The 16,679-nt window shown below is 35.2% G+C and overlaps 1 protein-coding gene and 1 long non-coding RNA gene across 2 annotated transcripts; one reads left to right on the plus strand and one right to left on the minus strand.

Moving 5' to 3' along the window:
* Positions 1–611: 611 nt before the first annotated feature.
* LOC141724249 (uncharacterized) lies at positions 612–2,263 on the plus strand. The gene is made up of 3 exons (XR_012576565.1): positions 612–773; positions 1,081–1,379; positions 1,874–2,263. It is a non-coding gene; the product is annotated as an uncharacterized LOC141724249 (long non-coding RNA).
* A 448-nt stretch (positions 2,264–2,711) lies between these two features.
* Positions 2,712–8,016, minus strand: LOC141660435 (sodium/hydrogen exchanger 2-like). The gene is made up of 15 exons (XM_074467416.1): positions 7,923–8,016; positions 7,482–7,710; positions 7,062–7,180; positions 5,988–6,085; positions 5,487–5,546; positions 5,356–5,402; positions 4,990–5,184; positions 4,853–4,899; positions 4,634–4,700; positions 4,405–4,505; positions 4,213–4,314; positions 3,907–4,045; positions 3,762–3,824; positions 3,323–3,406; positions 2,712–3,213 (listed from the first exon to the last, which is right to left on the minus strand). The coding sequence occupies exons 2-15, from the start codon at positions 7,653–7,655 to the stop codon at positions 2,905–2,907; spliced, it is 1,605 nt and encodes a 534-aa protein (XP_074323517.1). The 5' UTR covers positions 7,656–7,710; positions 7,923–8,016; the 3' UTR covers positions 2,712–2,904.
* Positions 8,017–16,679: the final 8,663 nt, after the last annotated feature.

Consider the following 16,679-nt stretch of genomic DNA (forward strand, 5'->3'; position numbering starts at 1 on the left):
AAAGGGATATAGAGGCTGACCCGAACCAAATTAAAACCATCCAAAACATAACAGCTCCAAAGTGCCTCAAAGAGCTTCAAGCCCTCGCTGGGTCCATTGCAGCTGTCAGGCGTTTCATACCTCAATCTTCAAAGAAGTGCTTACCACTATATGAAGCAATCAAAGCTGCCTCGAAAAACAACACTTTCAAGTGGACGGAGGAGTGTATAAACCTTACACTTACTTTGTACCAATTTTCTTTTTCTAAATAAAATATCATAAAATTTAAAGGTAAAGGCTCAAGTGTGACTATTACTATAAAAACATGCATCAGTTCCCTTTTGCTACTGATTTGGTTTCGAGGAATTTAAGTGTACTTAAAGACTGTAGTTCTATTCTTTCCACCTGTGTGAATATAGTTACAATGCAAGCACGAGTTATTCATCCTGACTTGATATGCAAAGACAAGTTCTTGCTTCAATGTACTATGGTTGTTGCGGGAACAACTGAGGAGGACATTACATCTGCCATGGTACCATTTTAATAATTTTTCACTTATACGAGTTTCTGGTTTTCATTTATAGTTCATGTAATCTTATTGTTTCTTATCTTAGTTTGCCAAAGATGGGAAATATGTCGAGGAGAAGAAGCTGAGAGTGATTCTTGTCAGCCCACCCAATTCTCCTATACTTTCTCCAGTCAATGACAGACTAAAGCAGGTGCAATCTAACGAAGTGTTAATAGTGGAAGATCAAAATCCAAATAGCATCGAAAACTTCAGTCCTCGTCAGACGGTTAGCTGTTGTTCCTGTATTGAATCTCTGTGAATCTTGTCTCTGATTTATATTTTCTGGTTTATGGAGGAGATCTAGTTCTATATTTGGTTGAGAGGTTTATAAATTTGTATATGAAGGTTTTGAGTCGTATTCAGTTATAGTTCCTTGGCATTTGGGGTGAAAAGTTTCATATATTATAGTTCACCAAGAGTATATGTGACTTGGTAATTTTAGTTATCTACCAAATGTTGGTTGCTTTCCTCTCACATGCTTTTCCGAGTTCAGGAAATAGTGTACTGATTAGTTGTTAATCAAATACTGTCAGGTTATTGAAGATGTGAAAGAAACCAAATTGGATGTCGCTGTGGAACTGAAGCCAACAATGAAAAAAACACTGAGGAGTTGATGCTAAGCAAAGATTTTGTGCATGAAAAGAAGGATTGCATAAATTCTGAAATGGAAATGGAAATGGAGGAGCTGAAGGTAGTGAAAGATATTGAGGACCATAAACAACTGAATGATGTCGAATCTGAAATAATGACGGACGGTGATGAGCTGAAGTTAGCAAAGGATATTGAGGAAGTGAAGTCAAAAGATAGAAATTTTGAACTAAAGTTAAATGAGGTAATATTTTTAGTACATGTAATTTTAATTCCTTGAAATGTAATACTGAAAAAAAGAAGTATATAGACAGCCAAAATGTATAATCAAGGGACCTAGGTAAGCCCTGGTGTAGGTGAAAATATTGCTGGTGTTAGTGATAGATCATAAGTTGTCACATGATGTCAGTTATAGGTCAACCACTAGATAAAGGGATACTTGACAACATAATGTGTAGTTATTCTTTTGTTATGAAATACATCTAGTATTAATGATTTTTTACTGTATAAATACTTGCAAAAGAAATTAATCCATCCCTGCATGCTTCATTAATTTTTTGTTATAATCGAGTTCAGCAATGAGTGAGATTAAGTATTTAATGGGTAAAGAATAACACTCACTTTCGGGTAATATCTGATTCGGTTTCAAATTGCTTCTTGGTATCTAACAAAATATGGATATGTATTGAGTTTTCACTGCTAGGAGTATTAGTGACCAAAATCTCTGGCTTGTTTTAGGCTGAGAGAAAAATTTCAAAGCTGATGGAAGAAAAGAGGCTGAGCACCCAAGACAGGGAAAAATTTACAGCAGGAATTGGTAAGTTGTAAATTTTATTAGTTCCCTAACCAGTAATTTTGCATAGTTGATCCAAGCCTATTGGTTGTTTCATGGATGCTTTAAAACTTAAAATATTCTTGCCGCTCTTAATTTGACGGTTAAGTTTAATCTGCTTTGGGCATTGGAACGGTTTGGCAAATGATAAAGAAACTGTTTGTATTTATGTACCTTCCAGATTGGGCTAAAGATCCACAATGTTGCCCTTTCTCATGTCCATAGGCAACCAAATTTGTAAATCGTGATGTAATGTACTCTCTGTGTATCCCTAGAAGAATCAGACATATGCATCTATAAATGGACAAGTCAAAATTCAGACATGGAAAGATTACTGTATATACCAAGTCATAGACTTATGTTTTTTGGTAAAATATTGATCAAGTCGTTGACTAAGGTGTAAAACTAAAGTTACCAAAATTCCCAAATCTTATGGTATCTGTAAAAAAATTATCCATGAAAAGTTGTATTAAAAAAAAAAGATTTTTACCCATGAAAGTTCGTGTCTGTAATTTTATCTATGAGAAGTTGTAGAAATAGAAAACGTATATCAATTAAAATTTGTGGCTGTATTTTTTAAATTGTGCAAAAATCTATTATCTCAGATGGTTAATGATACCTTTACTGGGCTAATAATTGTTAAATTTACATGGCTTATCATTTTAAAACTCGTATTAAATTATATTTTAAAGAAGGAAAAATATATATATAGGTTATAATATTAAAATGCGTATCTACTGCAAATCTTGTAAATTAGGTGACTAAATAATATGAATATCTCCTCTGTGTAGAGCTCTCAACACTGCTGATATTATACAAAGTGTCAGTAAGCTAACATATATCCACAACAAATTTCATATGATACAATAGATAGTACAACACAAATGAGCTCTGTGAGTTGTATGAATAAATTCTTTGCATGAAGTCATTTCTGTTGTTAAAGTGGTGGAGTACTCCGTTCAATGGGAGAACCAGGAACGTAAGGAACGAAACCCCGCCCACCAAACACAGGACGCATAAATGCATCATCAAACTTACGCCAATAGCGATGCACAGTGTGTGTCGGAGTGGTCAAAAGCAACCGTAGGCTGGTCGGTCGCTGAACTTGAGAATCATCCTGGTGGCCCAGTAATGGAACAGTAATTGAATCCTTGGGAGTATTATTATCTGATGATGCAGCACTCAGTGATCTGTCACCTGGGGGTAACAGCCACCTTATAAGAGGTTGTGACATCAAACCAAATACCTGAATAAAAAACAAACAAATACAAAGTCATATTCAGGAATAACGTGTTGCCTGGGAGTATTATTAGGGCGATTAATTTGTAAAGCTTAATTGGAAAGTGGATATGTACCGTGGTACTAAAAAGAACAACAGTAATCGTGCTGGTAATCATTATTGCGTTCTCTTTTACTTGTGTATGACCTGCCCTGGTGAACTGTATAGAGATGTTAAATTCGGAGAAGCAAGAAGGATAAAACATAAAAGCAATGACCTTAATAATCTTCCATTGCTTGCATTGAAGACGAGTAAAATAGTACCACAGAGGTGTATGCAACTACTAGTAGGTAAGGTAAGCATTCTGTTTATTCCTAATTAGACAACCAATTTTTAAGAAGTGGGAAAATGTAGTACATTACCTACAATTCATACTTTAGGTGGCTCCTCTTGGTTACTTAGATTTCGAGAGTTGGGGTTTCAACTTTGGAAATGTTAGGTTCTTTTAGGCCTGTTTTTGGTTCGGTAATAGCAATTTCTAGACAATAGCTTCATATACATGTTTTGTGTATTACCTTGTTATAAGCAAGAGCCATAGACACAGCTCCTCTCATGAGACCTGCCCACCATATAATGATCTGTACTTGCAGACATGACGAAAGCATGATTAAGTTTACAGACAGAATAAAGATTATTAAAAAGAACCATGTGTACCCTTACTTGCTCCCTGAATGAAATGTACTCATTAGGAGATTTCTTCACTAAATTTGACAAGAGCGAAAGTGGAAACACAAATGCTGCTCTGCCAATCAAAATCAAGCCCAGAAGCGTAAAGCTCACCGCAACTGATGTTCCAGGGCTGCAAAAGTATAGGATTAAGAGCTAAACATGGAATCAGTATATGATGAACTCACATGAAAGATGCTTCAACATTAGTTAACTTGTAATCCGAAATATATTATAAGTACACTTCTCAGAAGCATGATATGCATCAAGTAGTCTATGTTTTATTTAAATTGGACATACCTATCATTCACGAATCTCCATTTCTCAATATCCAACGCATCCATGCCAACATAAAGGAAGATGAAGAGCTCAGCAATAAATGACAACGTAGCGAAAATATGTCTGTGGTTGAATTGGCGGAAGAACTTGAAAGATTAATAAGAAGCTTATTTTATATTAGTATAGCTATTTATGCTGATATGACACACATACTTGGTTGTGACCCTTGAACTCTCGGTGACATTGTGCCAGGTGTAGTGAGACATTACAATCCCACAGAAGAATACAGTGAGTATACCACTCAAATAGAATAGCTGTACATAAAAGCAAATTGACTTAATTCATGAAAACTGACTGTCATTATTGAATCTGAATGGTAAAAAAGCCTGCTGTGTAAAAAAAATAAATTAAAAATCTCACCCCAAAAATATCAGAAACTTACTTCTGCTAGCACATAGGAAAGGTAAGCCATGAGGATCATGAGTGCTACTTCACGGTCTGTAGAATGCCTGTTACATGAAAATATCAACTTGCTGAAATTTCATTTCTCAGCTCTACACAAATGTGTTTTTTAGATAAAGGAATTTACAAAGGGATAAAGATATTGTGCAGAGGTAGATCTTATGCACACTCTCTCAGACATTCTGAAAATATATATTACCTTCCAAAATATAGCTTTTTAATGACGAAGGCACTTAGAAGTCCAGTCTGCAGTAAAAAGAATAAGTTTCATACATGAATAAACAACAGATTTTCTAGAGATAAAAGGAAATCTGAAAGTGAAAGGGGGAGGCTTACGAAAACCCCCAACAAAGTGCTTGTAACGAATAGATGGATGAAATTGCCAATGAATTGCAGGCCAATGCTGTAATCAAAAGTTGAGATGTCAAAGCCCTGGATGGCATTAAAGAGTACCACTGATGTAGCATCATTTACGACACCCTCGCCAAATACCAAACTGTAAAGTAACGGAGTCTCATCCTGATTAAGCACCTGCACAATGCAATTTCTATTCGTTGTTGTATCTGCTAGAAGCTTAAGTCTCATATATAGGGGATTCTTAATTCGCTTAATAAAATATCATCAATTATGCACTTAACTGGGAGAAATAAGCTCTCCCAGACACTCCTATGCAAAATGATGCCTAAGATATGAAATATATACCTGCAGTGTGCAAACTGAATCTGTCGCAGCGAATATTGCTCCAATTGCTAAAATAATAGAAAGAAGATATTAAGGTCCATAACACTAACAGGAAGCAAAAGGTGCCATTAATAAGGTGCAAAAGTAGATACCCAGATAGTCCCCAATGTCCTGAGAGTCAACACCTAATCTCTTAAACAGTTTTGTGACACCTGGATCGTCCAAAAACAATTAAGAAGAGAAAGTTTTCTCAGAAAGAAATGACCAATACCATGTTTAGTCCAGTGCTAAACTATATTAAACCAACATAAAGGTATTTCATGTATGGCTGATTACATTTGTCTCCACTGTCATAATCCCCGCAGAAAGAGATGTTAACACATTTTTTAAGTTTTTTTTATTTGGCATAATGACTCGTTTATTTAGAAAGCATCCATGGTTTGATACCAAGAGAAAATTCAGAGCTATGACAGTAAGATAGGATCATTAGAAAGAAGAAGAGAAAAGTTCATGTTTAGAGTTATTGTGAACAAAACAAGTCCCGTTGGATGAGATGTTGACAAAGTAGTGGTGTTTGTAGTCTAACATTCACTTGAACTATGCCACTGAAAAAACATTTCACAAGGCTGAAATCAAATGCAAAGGTGGCATACCAAATGAAATAATAGAACATGAAACCAGGGTACCAATAGCGCCGAACATCATAATAGTGATGAAGTTTCGAAAGAATTGCTTCTTCTTGACCTGAAATCTGCCATAGAAAATGTTGCAAGTCATGCCAGAAGGATCAGTGAAAAAAGCTTCAGCTAATTCTTTTCTTTTGCAATATAAGTTAGTGGACATTATAAAAAAGAAACTTTTCAATGCTAGGTGCAAAAAAAGAATTAGTTCTTACAATTAACCTTTAAAACCAAAGTAGCTAGGCTTCCAGGATTCAGGGTGACAAGTGTTTGACTGCTTTCTGGGTTATCTTATACCTTACCATCAATCATGATACACTTTCTATAAACGCACAAAAGGATTTCTCTCGTTAATAACATAATCTACGGATGTTTTCCTCTAGATTCTTTGTTACACTCCAGTAGTATCTTAATTTGTGTAGTATACGGAGAATAGATGGTACAACATTTGCTTAAATGAACAGTTCCAGGCACTAACCAATAAAAACCACCGATGTGGTGTTTTTAATTAAGGCCAATGGCTATATTTCGTCAATATGCTACATGCTTCAAGTATAATCTCAAGTATACCATTGAGTTCAGGATGGAACAAACCAGATAATTACAGGTTAATTAAAGAGAACACATTTTGTTTAGTTAATTGAGTTACAATCTTTCCAAGACTGCCTATAACTTGTTATAGGAAGAGAGACGTAATCTTCCAACCATTAATTTAAGGCTAATATATTTGTAGAAATATTAACGGATCGCATGGTTTATAAGAAATGTTATAATTCATAATAGCAATTTACACTGTGAGCCGCAAAAATTAAATCTCATTTTAAGCAAAGTGATGATGATATCAGACAGATCATTGAATATTGCTTGCAATTTTGAGCTAAGAGGCCTGAGGCTGAGTTTATACATTACTAAATACATGACAAACATTTTTGACACCGTTGTGTTTGTTACTTCCCTTGCACTAAGCTGATCTGATTTCTCTCAAATTGCAAAACATTGATCTACATTATGATAGACAAGATAAGTAATCCTACATATCTAACTCACCCGGCGTTGAATATAATTGGCGGAAGAAGATAGATAAAGAAAAGATCTTCGCTAAAGACAAGAAGATGTGAGTTCTTTCCACCAGTGGCGAGCAAAATAACAGCTCCAGTGCAGAGACCCTACAATCCGTCCATATGCAAATAAAAAAGTATCAATATTACTTGATGCAATACAGCCTTTAACATTAACTCAAGTAATTAATTTCTATCTAATGAAGTAGACTACAAATGAAGTTGTTATAATATGTTTGACATAACGAGGTCCACACGAGATACTGATTTTGGGCTTCAAAAGCACTATCAATATATGTAATTAAGGACCTGGTTCAAATGCAGCAGATTCATAAGCTTGTAATAACAAAATGATGAGTACAATGATAACCATTTGTTCAAAGCATAGGACTTTGGAAAGAAAACTCACAATAAAAAGGGTAGTGATGGACTCGTTCATCCATCGATTCTCTTCGAGGAGATGACCAAGTACAATACATGCACAAAGAAGAGCCACAAATATATTGATAGACACCACAGATTTGTGATCAGAGGCTGCCAAAGTTTCCACTTTCGGCAAAACAGAACTCAGCTGGGAAGCCATATTATTCAACCTTGTAACATAAAATCATTCTAGATAATAATTCTTCCCTGCAGTCCTGTAAAACATACATTAAGATCATCAAATTACCAATAAATATTCAACAAGATTTGATCATCTAAACTAAGCATAAAATAAATTTAAACAAATAACTTTTTGCTGAGGAAAAATTAAATGTTACCAAGAAAATTTAAAACGTGGGCTTAAAATTACATTCATTTTACTTGATCCTTTTTGAAAGATTGATAAAAAAAATGCATGATTACTAACCAATTAGCAGATTCTGAAAAAGGGCATTTTGCTGAAATTTTCAAAGATTGATATAACATTGTCCTACATGTTAGGGAAAAGGACCTAAATTAATATTCTATCATATGTTCATATATATAGGTTCCTATACACAAATTTGCATGGAGGAAGGTAAATATTCCGGAAAGGCTCAGCCCAAAATTTTTACAAAAGCCGAGCAGGGGTGAGGAAAACCGGATATCCGGTCCGGTTTTGAAATTCAAACCGGATATCCAATTTTTCGGATCATCACTATTTTGTTCCATATCCGGATTCGATTTAATCGGATATCCCGAATATTCGGATATCCGATTAAAATAGACCGATCGGATTATCCGGATCTAATTTAAATTTACATTTAAAAGACATTACGATTTGATTTACCGGACAATTAATACATATTTGAGTGTGAAATAAATTATCTGCAAATCATATTTCTGCCGGTATATTATTAGCTGTGATTTAAAAAATCGGTAACACTTTAATCAATTTTTAATAAATATCAATTCTACGTCAGAACATCAATTTAAAATCAGTAAACGTAGTCGATAACGTTATGGAGATGTTTCTTGTTGTATACTTGTATTAAATGTATTGTCATCCGGTGCTCAGAAGACTCGCAAAACATAGATTTTTGTTTCTGATTGTCACATATTTCTTGACATGGAAATGGGATGTTTTATTTGTCTGTGTAGATGGTAGAGATGAACGAGTGATTAGCCAATTTAGTATTAACGAGGAAATTTAGAATATTGAAAGAGTAAGAGGTCATTTGTTAAATCTGAATTATTTTTTGTGGATGGTTAATAATTCTGGATGAATCGATTTCTGAACTATTAATAAATATATAGAAAGAGCCCATGGTTAAATCTGAATCACATAGTCATATTTTAAATAATACTCGAAACTAATATATATTATAGTATTAATTTGTTTAATTATTATTGCATCCAAAATATGATTTAAGAAATATTGTTGTAAAATGTCATGCATAACAATATTTGAACACTCTCTTTATTCCCTTATACAAAAAGATATACATGGTTGGTTTAAAACATTGCGTGAAAGTATAGGTTTCTGGGCATGCTCCCCTCGTTCAGCTAGAATTTTGTGCTGGAGTCGTCCAATTAATTTTAGGATTCGTCCAGAAGGTAATCTTCTAAACAAACAGTCTGGATTCTTCATTTTCTCTCGTCCAGTTCCGTATGGTGCCATTCACTTATTATCAAACGAGGCCTAAGAGTCATACCGTCTTGATAAGCCTCAATATTATTAATATGTAAGACTGATCTTTAAGGAGATATTTTTTTTTCTCAATTAGCCAACCCCCTCTAATGAGATTGGTCCTTTTGCATTTATAGATAGTCCCAAATGGGCTCTTCTTTACAAATGGGTCTCTTGGGCCGTTATACTAATTGTTAAATTATTTGCTATCAATAAGTCTTCTTGGGATTTGTCTTCTTTAAGCCCATGGTCCAACATTTGTCACCCTCCTAGTAAGAGCAATATCTTTAGATTTGCACGTTAGACACTTTAGGTCCTGAAATTAGATTATTAGAGGTAGCGCAGGAGTAAATATAGAAAATAAATAAAACCAGGAAGATAATAAATTGCACAAAATGAAGTGAAATAAATGTGGGAGTAAAGAAATAAAAAATATAAAGAAAAAGAAAATTAATTATTACTTTCCTTGTGGCCGTGTTTGTTTTGTTTGTTTTTTTTACTCTTTTTTTGCAAACGTATAAATACTACTTTTTTTTGTTTATTTTTGTTTCCTAGGCGTCATTGATTGGATCGCGACTGTTCGGCTTCTCCCTCCTTTATCTGAACCGCTGCAGTTTTCCGGAGAAGCACTACTCAAACTTTTATGTGAAAAATCTTGTAAGTTCCCTTTCCTCTTCTCTGTTTTACTTTTTTAGCTGTTCTGTTTGTGGGTTACTGTTCTATCTTGCTTTCTTTCTATTCGCTTGCCTTGTTCTTTCTCCATGGATCAATCGAGTTCGTCTTCCCTTCGCACTGCATATGGTCGTGATCCAGGTAAGAGGCCTCGCGAGGAAGGCGACCAAGAGTCCTCTTTGAATTTGAATCACCTGGAGATTCCTAACTTGGCGCAGTGTGGATCCTTTGATTTCTTGAACGAAGATGATTTCTTGAAGGGTATACCACACAAATGTCTATGAGAACAAACATCATTCATAATGAAGTAAGCATAGTATGTACCGATCTTTGCGGATTATTAATTATCAGTTAGTAATCCTACGACCAGGAACTATTTAAGTTTAGAGTTATCATCTTTTAGGTCTCATTATTATGATCTCATCACAATCCATAAAAAGCTTTACTATAAACTGTGGTATATCTTATTTAAATAGATAGAGCCCGCAATAAAAACAAAATAAGTATTTTATTAATATCAATGAAATCAAAACAGATTACATAAAAGTTATTCCTAAATCCTCATACATGATTAGACTTAGGACATATCTCTTTCAATCTCCCACTTGTACTAAAGCCAATCACTCTGGTATCTAATACCCATCTTGTCTTTATGACGATCAAAGTGACTCTGAGAAAGTGGCTTTGTGAGTGGGTCTGCTACGTTGTTATGTGTGTCAACTCTCTCGACGTTGACATCTCCTCTTTCAACAATCTCCCTAATCAGATGAAAGCGCCGCAGGACATGTTTGGAATTTCTATGAGACCTAGGTTCCTTGGCTTGTGTTATTGCTGCGTTGTTATCACAATACAACACAATAGGCTCTTCAACGCTAGGAACTGTTGGATTTTTAACGTAGCGGGGTCATGGCAAAACACTTTTACACATACAAAATCCAAATAAAAGCATATAAATCGTGAATAAAAATTCGAGGGATCAAATCTAACCTTTTAAAATAATTCGGAGACAACGATCAGAGATCCTTAGCAGTTGCTCCTCAAGTGTGAAGCACTCCACCGGTATCCACCAAGAAAACGATGTTAAGGAGGAGGAAGAATGTGGAGAGAATTGGGTTTTCCAAACTTTTTGGGTTTTCGGGTTTGTTCGGGTTAGAATAAAATAGGGTCTATAATAGTGTATTTATAGGCAAAATTTTCAGCTGAAATTTTCCCATAAATAATATTATTATTATCCCATTTATTATTCTTATTAATAATTAAAACACCTTTTAATTATTAATCCTTTTTCTAAACACTTTAGAAATAATTCTCTCTCTTGATTTAATTTCCAAAAATTAAATCCTTTAATTAATAATATTAAGAACTTTTCTTAATTAATTTATAATCAATTAAATCTCATTTAATCAATTATTAAATTTTCCAATTAATTATTTATTTCATAAATAAATAATTATCAGCCATTATTAATTAATTCCTCCACCATTAAATCATTCTCTTTTTATGGTGTGACCATGTAGGTTCAATATTAAGCCGGTAGAAGAAATAAATAATAATAAAACTATTTTATCATTATTTATATAAATTCTCTAATTTATTAAATATGATTAATTAATTAATCACATTTATTCTACATCGTGAGTGATACTTCTCAACATATCGCGACTATCCGGATAATATGAATTCACTGCTTAGAATACCAAGAACCTGTCAGTGAATAGTTACCGTACAATAAACTCCTTCTACCCAATAATGTACCGATTAAATACAAGGCATGGATCTCGTGTCAAGCCTATCTAATTCAATCACTTTGCTTACCATTTACTATGCGTAGTTCTATGCAAATTAGAAACTCCTTTCTAATTTCATTTACTCTGGCCAGAGATTCCTGAACTAGCATAAGTGGATCAGCCTTGAACATTCGCTTCCTTCACTGGAAGGGGTAGATCTTTTATTGATCATACACTATCTTCGTGTACAAATTCCTATACCCAGAAGAGCCCTAATAATTGTCCCTGTAGACTAAGAACTAAACCAAAGCATAGTTCAGTGTACACAAGATGACTATGATGACCTCAAGTCTAAGGATACTTGTACAACTATCACTATGTGAACAACTGCTGACACGTGAGTGAACTCCATCAGTTGTTCAGCTGGGCGAGTCATGTTCAGTGAACTTATTCTATAATAAGCACCTACATACTAGCTATAGTGTCACCACACAAATGTCTATGAGAACAGACATCCTTCATAATGAAGCAAGCATAGTATGTACCGATCTTTGCGGATTATTAATTACCAGTTGGTAATCCTATGATCAGGAACTATTTAAGTTTAGAGTTATCATCTTTTAGGTCTCACTATTATGATCTCATCATAATCCATAAAAAGCTTTACTCTAAACTATGGTATATCTTATTTAAACACTTAAATAGATAAAGCCCGTAATAAAAACAAAACAAGTCTTTTATTAATATCAATGAAATCAAAACAGATTACATAAAAGTTATTCCTAAATCCTCATACATGATTGGACTTAGGACATATTCCTTTCAATCTCCCACTTGTACTAAAGCCAATCACTCTGGTATCTAATACCCATCTTGTCTTTATGACGATCAAAGTGACTTTCATAAAGTAGCTTTGTGAGTGGGTCTGCTATGTTATTATGTGTGTCAATTCTAATTCAATACAATATAAGAAATGTTACCGCGCTCCCACTAACCCTTTTGTAGACGCATGGTTCATCTACGTTTTTGATAAAATCAAACTCTTTGATTGTCTCATCAAAACGAATGTTCCATCTTTCGAGAAGCCTGCTTTAAATCACATATGGTTCGCAGTAGCTTACACACTAGGTTTTCATTTCTCTTGGAAAGAAAACCATCTGGCTATATGCCAGATCTCATAGTCATAGTAAGCAGCAATCGCAAGCAAAATCCGAACCGATTTTAACAGGGCTACAGGTAAAAGGTTTCATCAAAGTCAATCCATTGCCTTTGTTTGAATCCTTTTGCCACAAGCCTGGCCTTATAGGTCTCCACCTGGCCATCTGCTATAATCTATCTTTTGTATACTGTATACATAGATTCCATTCTGGATTTCATGGCACTATGCCATTTCTCTGAGTCAACACTATTCATAGCCTCATTATAGGTCACAGGTCGTCATCATCAATGATCGACAACTCATTGTCATTCTCAATGACAAGGCCATATTACCTCTCAGGTTGGCGAGACACTCTCCCTGATCTATGAATAGGCTGTTCCACAAAAGGTTGTTCAGTCAGAACAGGTGTTTCCACTTGATCCGTAGTAGTTTGTGCTTCTTGAACTTCATCAAGTCTAATTTTGCTCCCACTGTTTCCTTCAAGGATAAACTCTTTTTCCAAGAAGGTAGCATGTCTGGAGACAAACACCCGATGATCGGTGTAAAAGTAATACCCTATAGTCTCTTTAGGATATCCCACAAAACTACTTTTTACGGATCGATATTCCAGCTTATCTGGGTCAACTTTCTTGACATAAGCTGGACATCCCCAAACCTTAACGTGTTTAAGACTCGGTTTCCTTTCTTTCCATATCTCATACGGAGTTTGAGGAACAGATTTGGAAAGCACCTTATTCAGTAAATATGCTGAGGTTTCCAATGCATAACCCCATAGGAATACTGGAAGATTTGCATAGCTCATCATGGACCGAACTATGTCTAACAAAGTTCGATTTCTCCTTTCAGATACTAATCTGGAGGAGTCCACTGGGAGACTATACCATTTACTTTGAGATAATCTAGAAACACTCCATTAAAGTATTCACCACCTCGATCTGATCGAAGAGTTATATACTATGTTTGATTATTTCTCCACTTCATACTTATACTCTTTGAACTTTTCAAAGACTTCAGACTTGTGTTTCATCAAACACATATCCGAATCTAGATCTATCATCTATGAAAGTAATGAAGTATGAAAATCCACCCATGGCTTGCGTAGACATTGGTCCACATACAACTGTGTGTACCATTCCTAGCAAATCTGCAGCCCTCTCTCCATGTCCACTAAATGGAGACTGCAGTGCCACTATAAAGTGAGATTTTCATCATCCATTTTCTTTTATTAGTTTGTTCAATCTGAAGTAAATTATATCACATATATACAGACCATTATTTAAAGCACCACGTCCATAAAGAATATTATCTATAAGAATAGAACATTCATTATTCTCAATAATAAATGAAAAATCCAACCAAGTCTAACATGGGAATAATATTCCTCACAATCGAGGGAACAAAATAACAATTATTTCAAACAATAGTCTTGCCCGTAGGCCTATGTAAATGAAATTATTCTACATCTTCAGCAGCAACTCTTGCTCCATTTCCCATCAGTAGAATCACCTCCTCTTCTTCAAGAGTCCTACTTCTCCTTAGTCCCTGCAACAATTGCAGATATGAGAACCACAGGCGGTATCTAATACCCAAGTAGAAATTTGATTTAATGACATATTCACTTCTATCATGAACATACCTGAATCAGAAGCGGTAGTCTCACTACCCTTCTTCTTCTTCAATTCTGCAAGGTAAACCTTGCAGTTCCTCTTCCAGTGCCCCACCTTGTTACAGTGAAAGCAAACAACTTTGCTCTTGGGGTCTTCAGCTTTTGGTGGAACCGGCGTTTTCTCACCTACTTTCTTCTTCTTGAAAGAGTTCCTCTTCCTTTTCTTAGGATTGCAACCTTCACCAATTAGAAGAACAGAACTCTTCTTAGGGGGAAAATTCGATTTCGCGGTCTTCAACATGTTGTGGAGTTCAGGCAGGCTGACATTAAACTTATTCATGTGAAAGTTCACAACAAACTGCGAGAACGAACTCGGAAGCGATTGCAAGACCAAGTCTTGGCTCAGCTCCCCATCCATGGCAAAACCAAGTTGTCCAAGATGTTCAATCAAATTGATCATCTTAAGTACATGGTCATTCACAGATGATCCCTCAGACATCCTACAACCGAACAGCTCCTTCGATATCTCATATCGAGCTGTCCTCCCCGCCACATCATACAACTCTTGTAGATGCATGAGGATAGTGTGAGCATCCATATGCTCATGTTGCTTCTGTAGCTCAATGATCATGGAAGCTAGCATGATGCATTGAGCAACATTTGCATCATCTATCCACTTACGATACATAACATGTTCATCATTATGTGCATCACTAGCAGGTTCAGTAGGCTTAGGTGAGTCAATCACGTATTCCAGCTTCTCAATCCTGAGAACAAATCTCAAGTTTCGAAGCCAGTCAGCATAATTAGGACCAGTCAATTTGTGAGCATCTAGTATGCTCCTGAGTGATAGTGCAGAAGACATAACGTACAAAGTAAATCTGTAAATGATAAACACATAACAACACTTAGCAAATATTCGATTTCATTTCAAAACACTATATGAATCGGGTCTTTATTCATAAGTGGCTCCCACTAGTTTTCCTAATTTATTCAACCCCCTACATGAAAAATTAAGCATTCATAATGCTAGTGGGAATAGGGATCCTACATTCCATTACACAACCCCGGCTGTGGCACGAAACGCCATGTAATGTTCAATAGGCAGACAACTCTTGTCAATTACATCTAATGTTATTCCCTAATCAAACTTTAGCCTCTTGAATAATTGAGTCACGGCTGTGGCACGACAAACTCAATATTTTAAGTCAAGTCTAACCCAACATTCCGTACAATTGAATCAGTCCCCAAAAGCCCACGGCTGTGGCACGTAACGACCTTTAGATTTTTATTCAATGTACACATCTCTATGTAATAGACAAGTATTTCTTATTTCGAAATCAAAGCCCTCGGCTGTGGCACGAAACGACAATGATTCAAAAATAAGAACTACTTTCTATCATGTTGGAAGGCTATGACCGACACAAGCCCGTTGTGTCATTGGTCAATTACTACTTGATATTATTTAATTTTAGAGGGATTATATTACGTTACAATCATAATCATATTATAAAGAGATTCTTCCTTTTAAATTAAATATTTCAAATCAATAATCAATAATCAGACGATTCCCAGATCGGGTGGAGCATTGTCAAGAGGCGTCACTTAATAACCCTTTCTTACAGATAGAAATCTGTTGTTGACAGAATCATCCTTTCTCTCATATCGAAAATTCATATTCAATTACGTGTTTCATAAACACAAGAATCTCATGATTGTATTCATAATATTATTATAAAGGTTATGAAACAATTTCACTATACTTGGTTGTCTAACAAACGCCTTATGTTTATTTCAGTTCACCTAAATCTATCATCGCATGATAAACTAAGCATATATCACATATATCAACATGAATAAACATCAAGGTAGGCATGTTACATCATCTAGCACATTAGTCTAAGCATTATACATCTCTATGTATCACATGAAGCATTTAAAATCAATTCAAACGATCAAAAACAGCTTTAAAACACTTCATGGAATATAAACAGTTCAAAACTTTTATATAAACTAAAATTGATCACTCCATTAGATCCGTCTCGAAAAAACGAATCCAACGATATTGCACGCCTAAAACGGAGTTACGAAACTCCCAGAAAATCAATTTTAAAATCAACAGAAGGGCTGTAACGCATTACAAGAACGCGTTACAGGGTCTGTAACGCATTCCGGTGATGCGTTACACCCCTTTTAAGCCATTAAAGGGTGTAACGCATTCCGTGAATGCGCCACAGGTGTGTAACGCATTCCCGGAATGCGTTACACCCCTATATTTTTTTTTCTTTCAGCAGCCGTCTTTTTCTTCTCGGTTAACGTGCATGTCAGACCACCTGATCTTGTCTGTCTTC

Source organism: Apium graveolens, chromosome 5 (assembly GCF_009905375.1).
Source record: "Apium graveolens cultivar Ventura chromosome 5, ASM990537v1, whole genome shotgun sequence".
NCBI lineage: Eukaryota > Viridiplantae > Streptophyta > Magnoliopsida > Apiales > Apiaceae > Apium > Apium graveolens.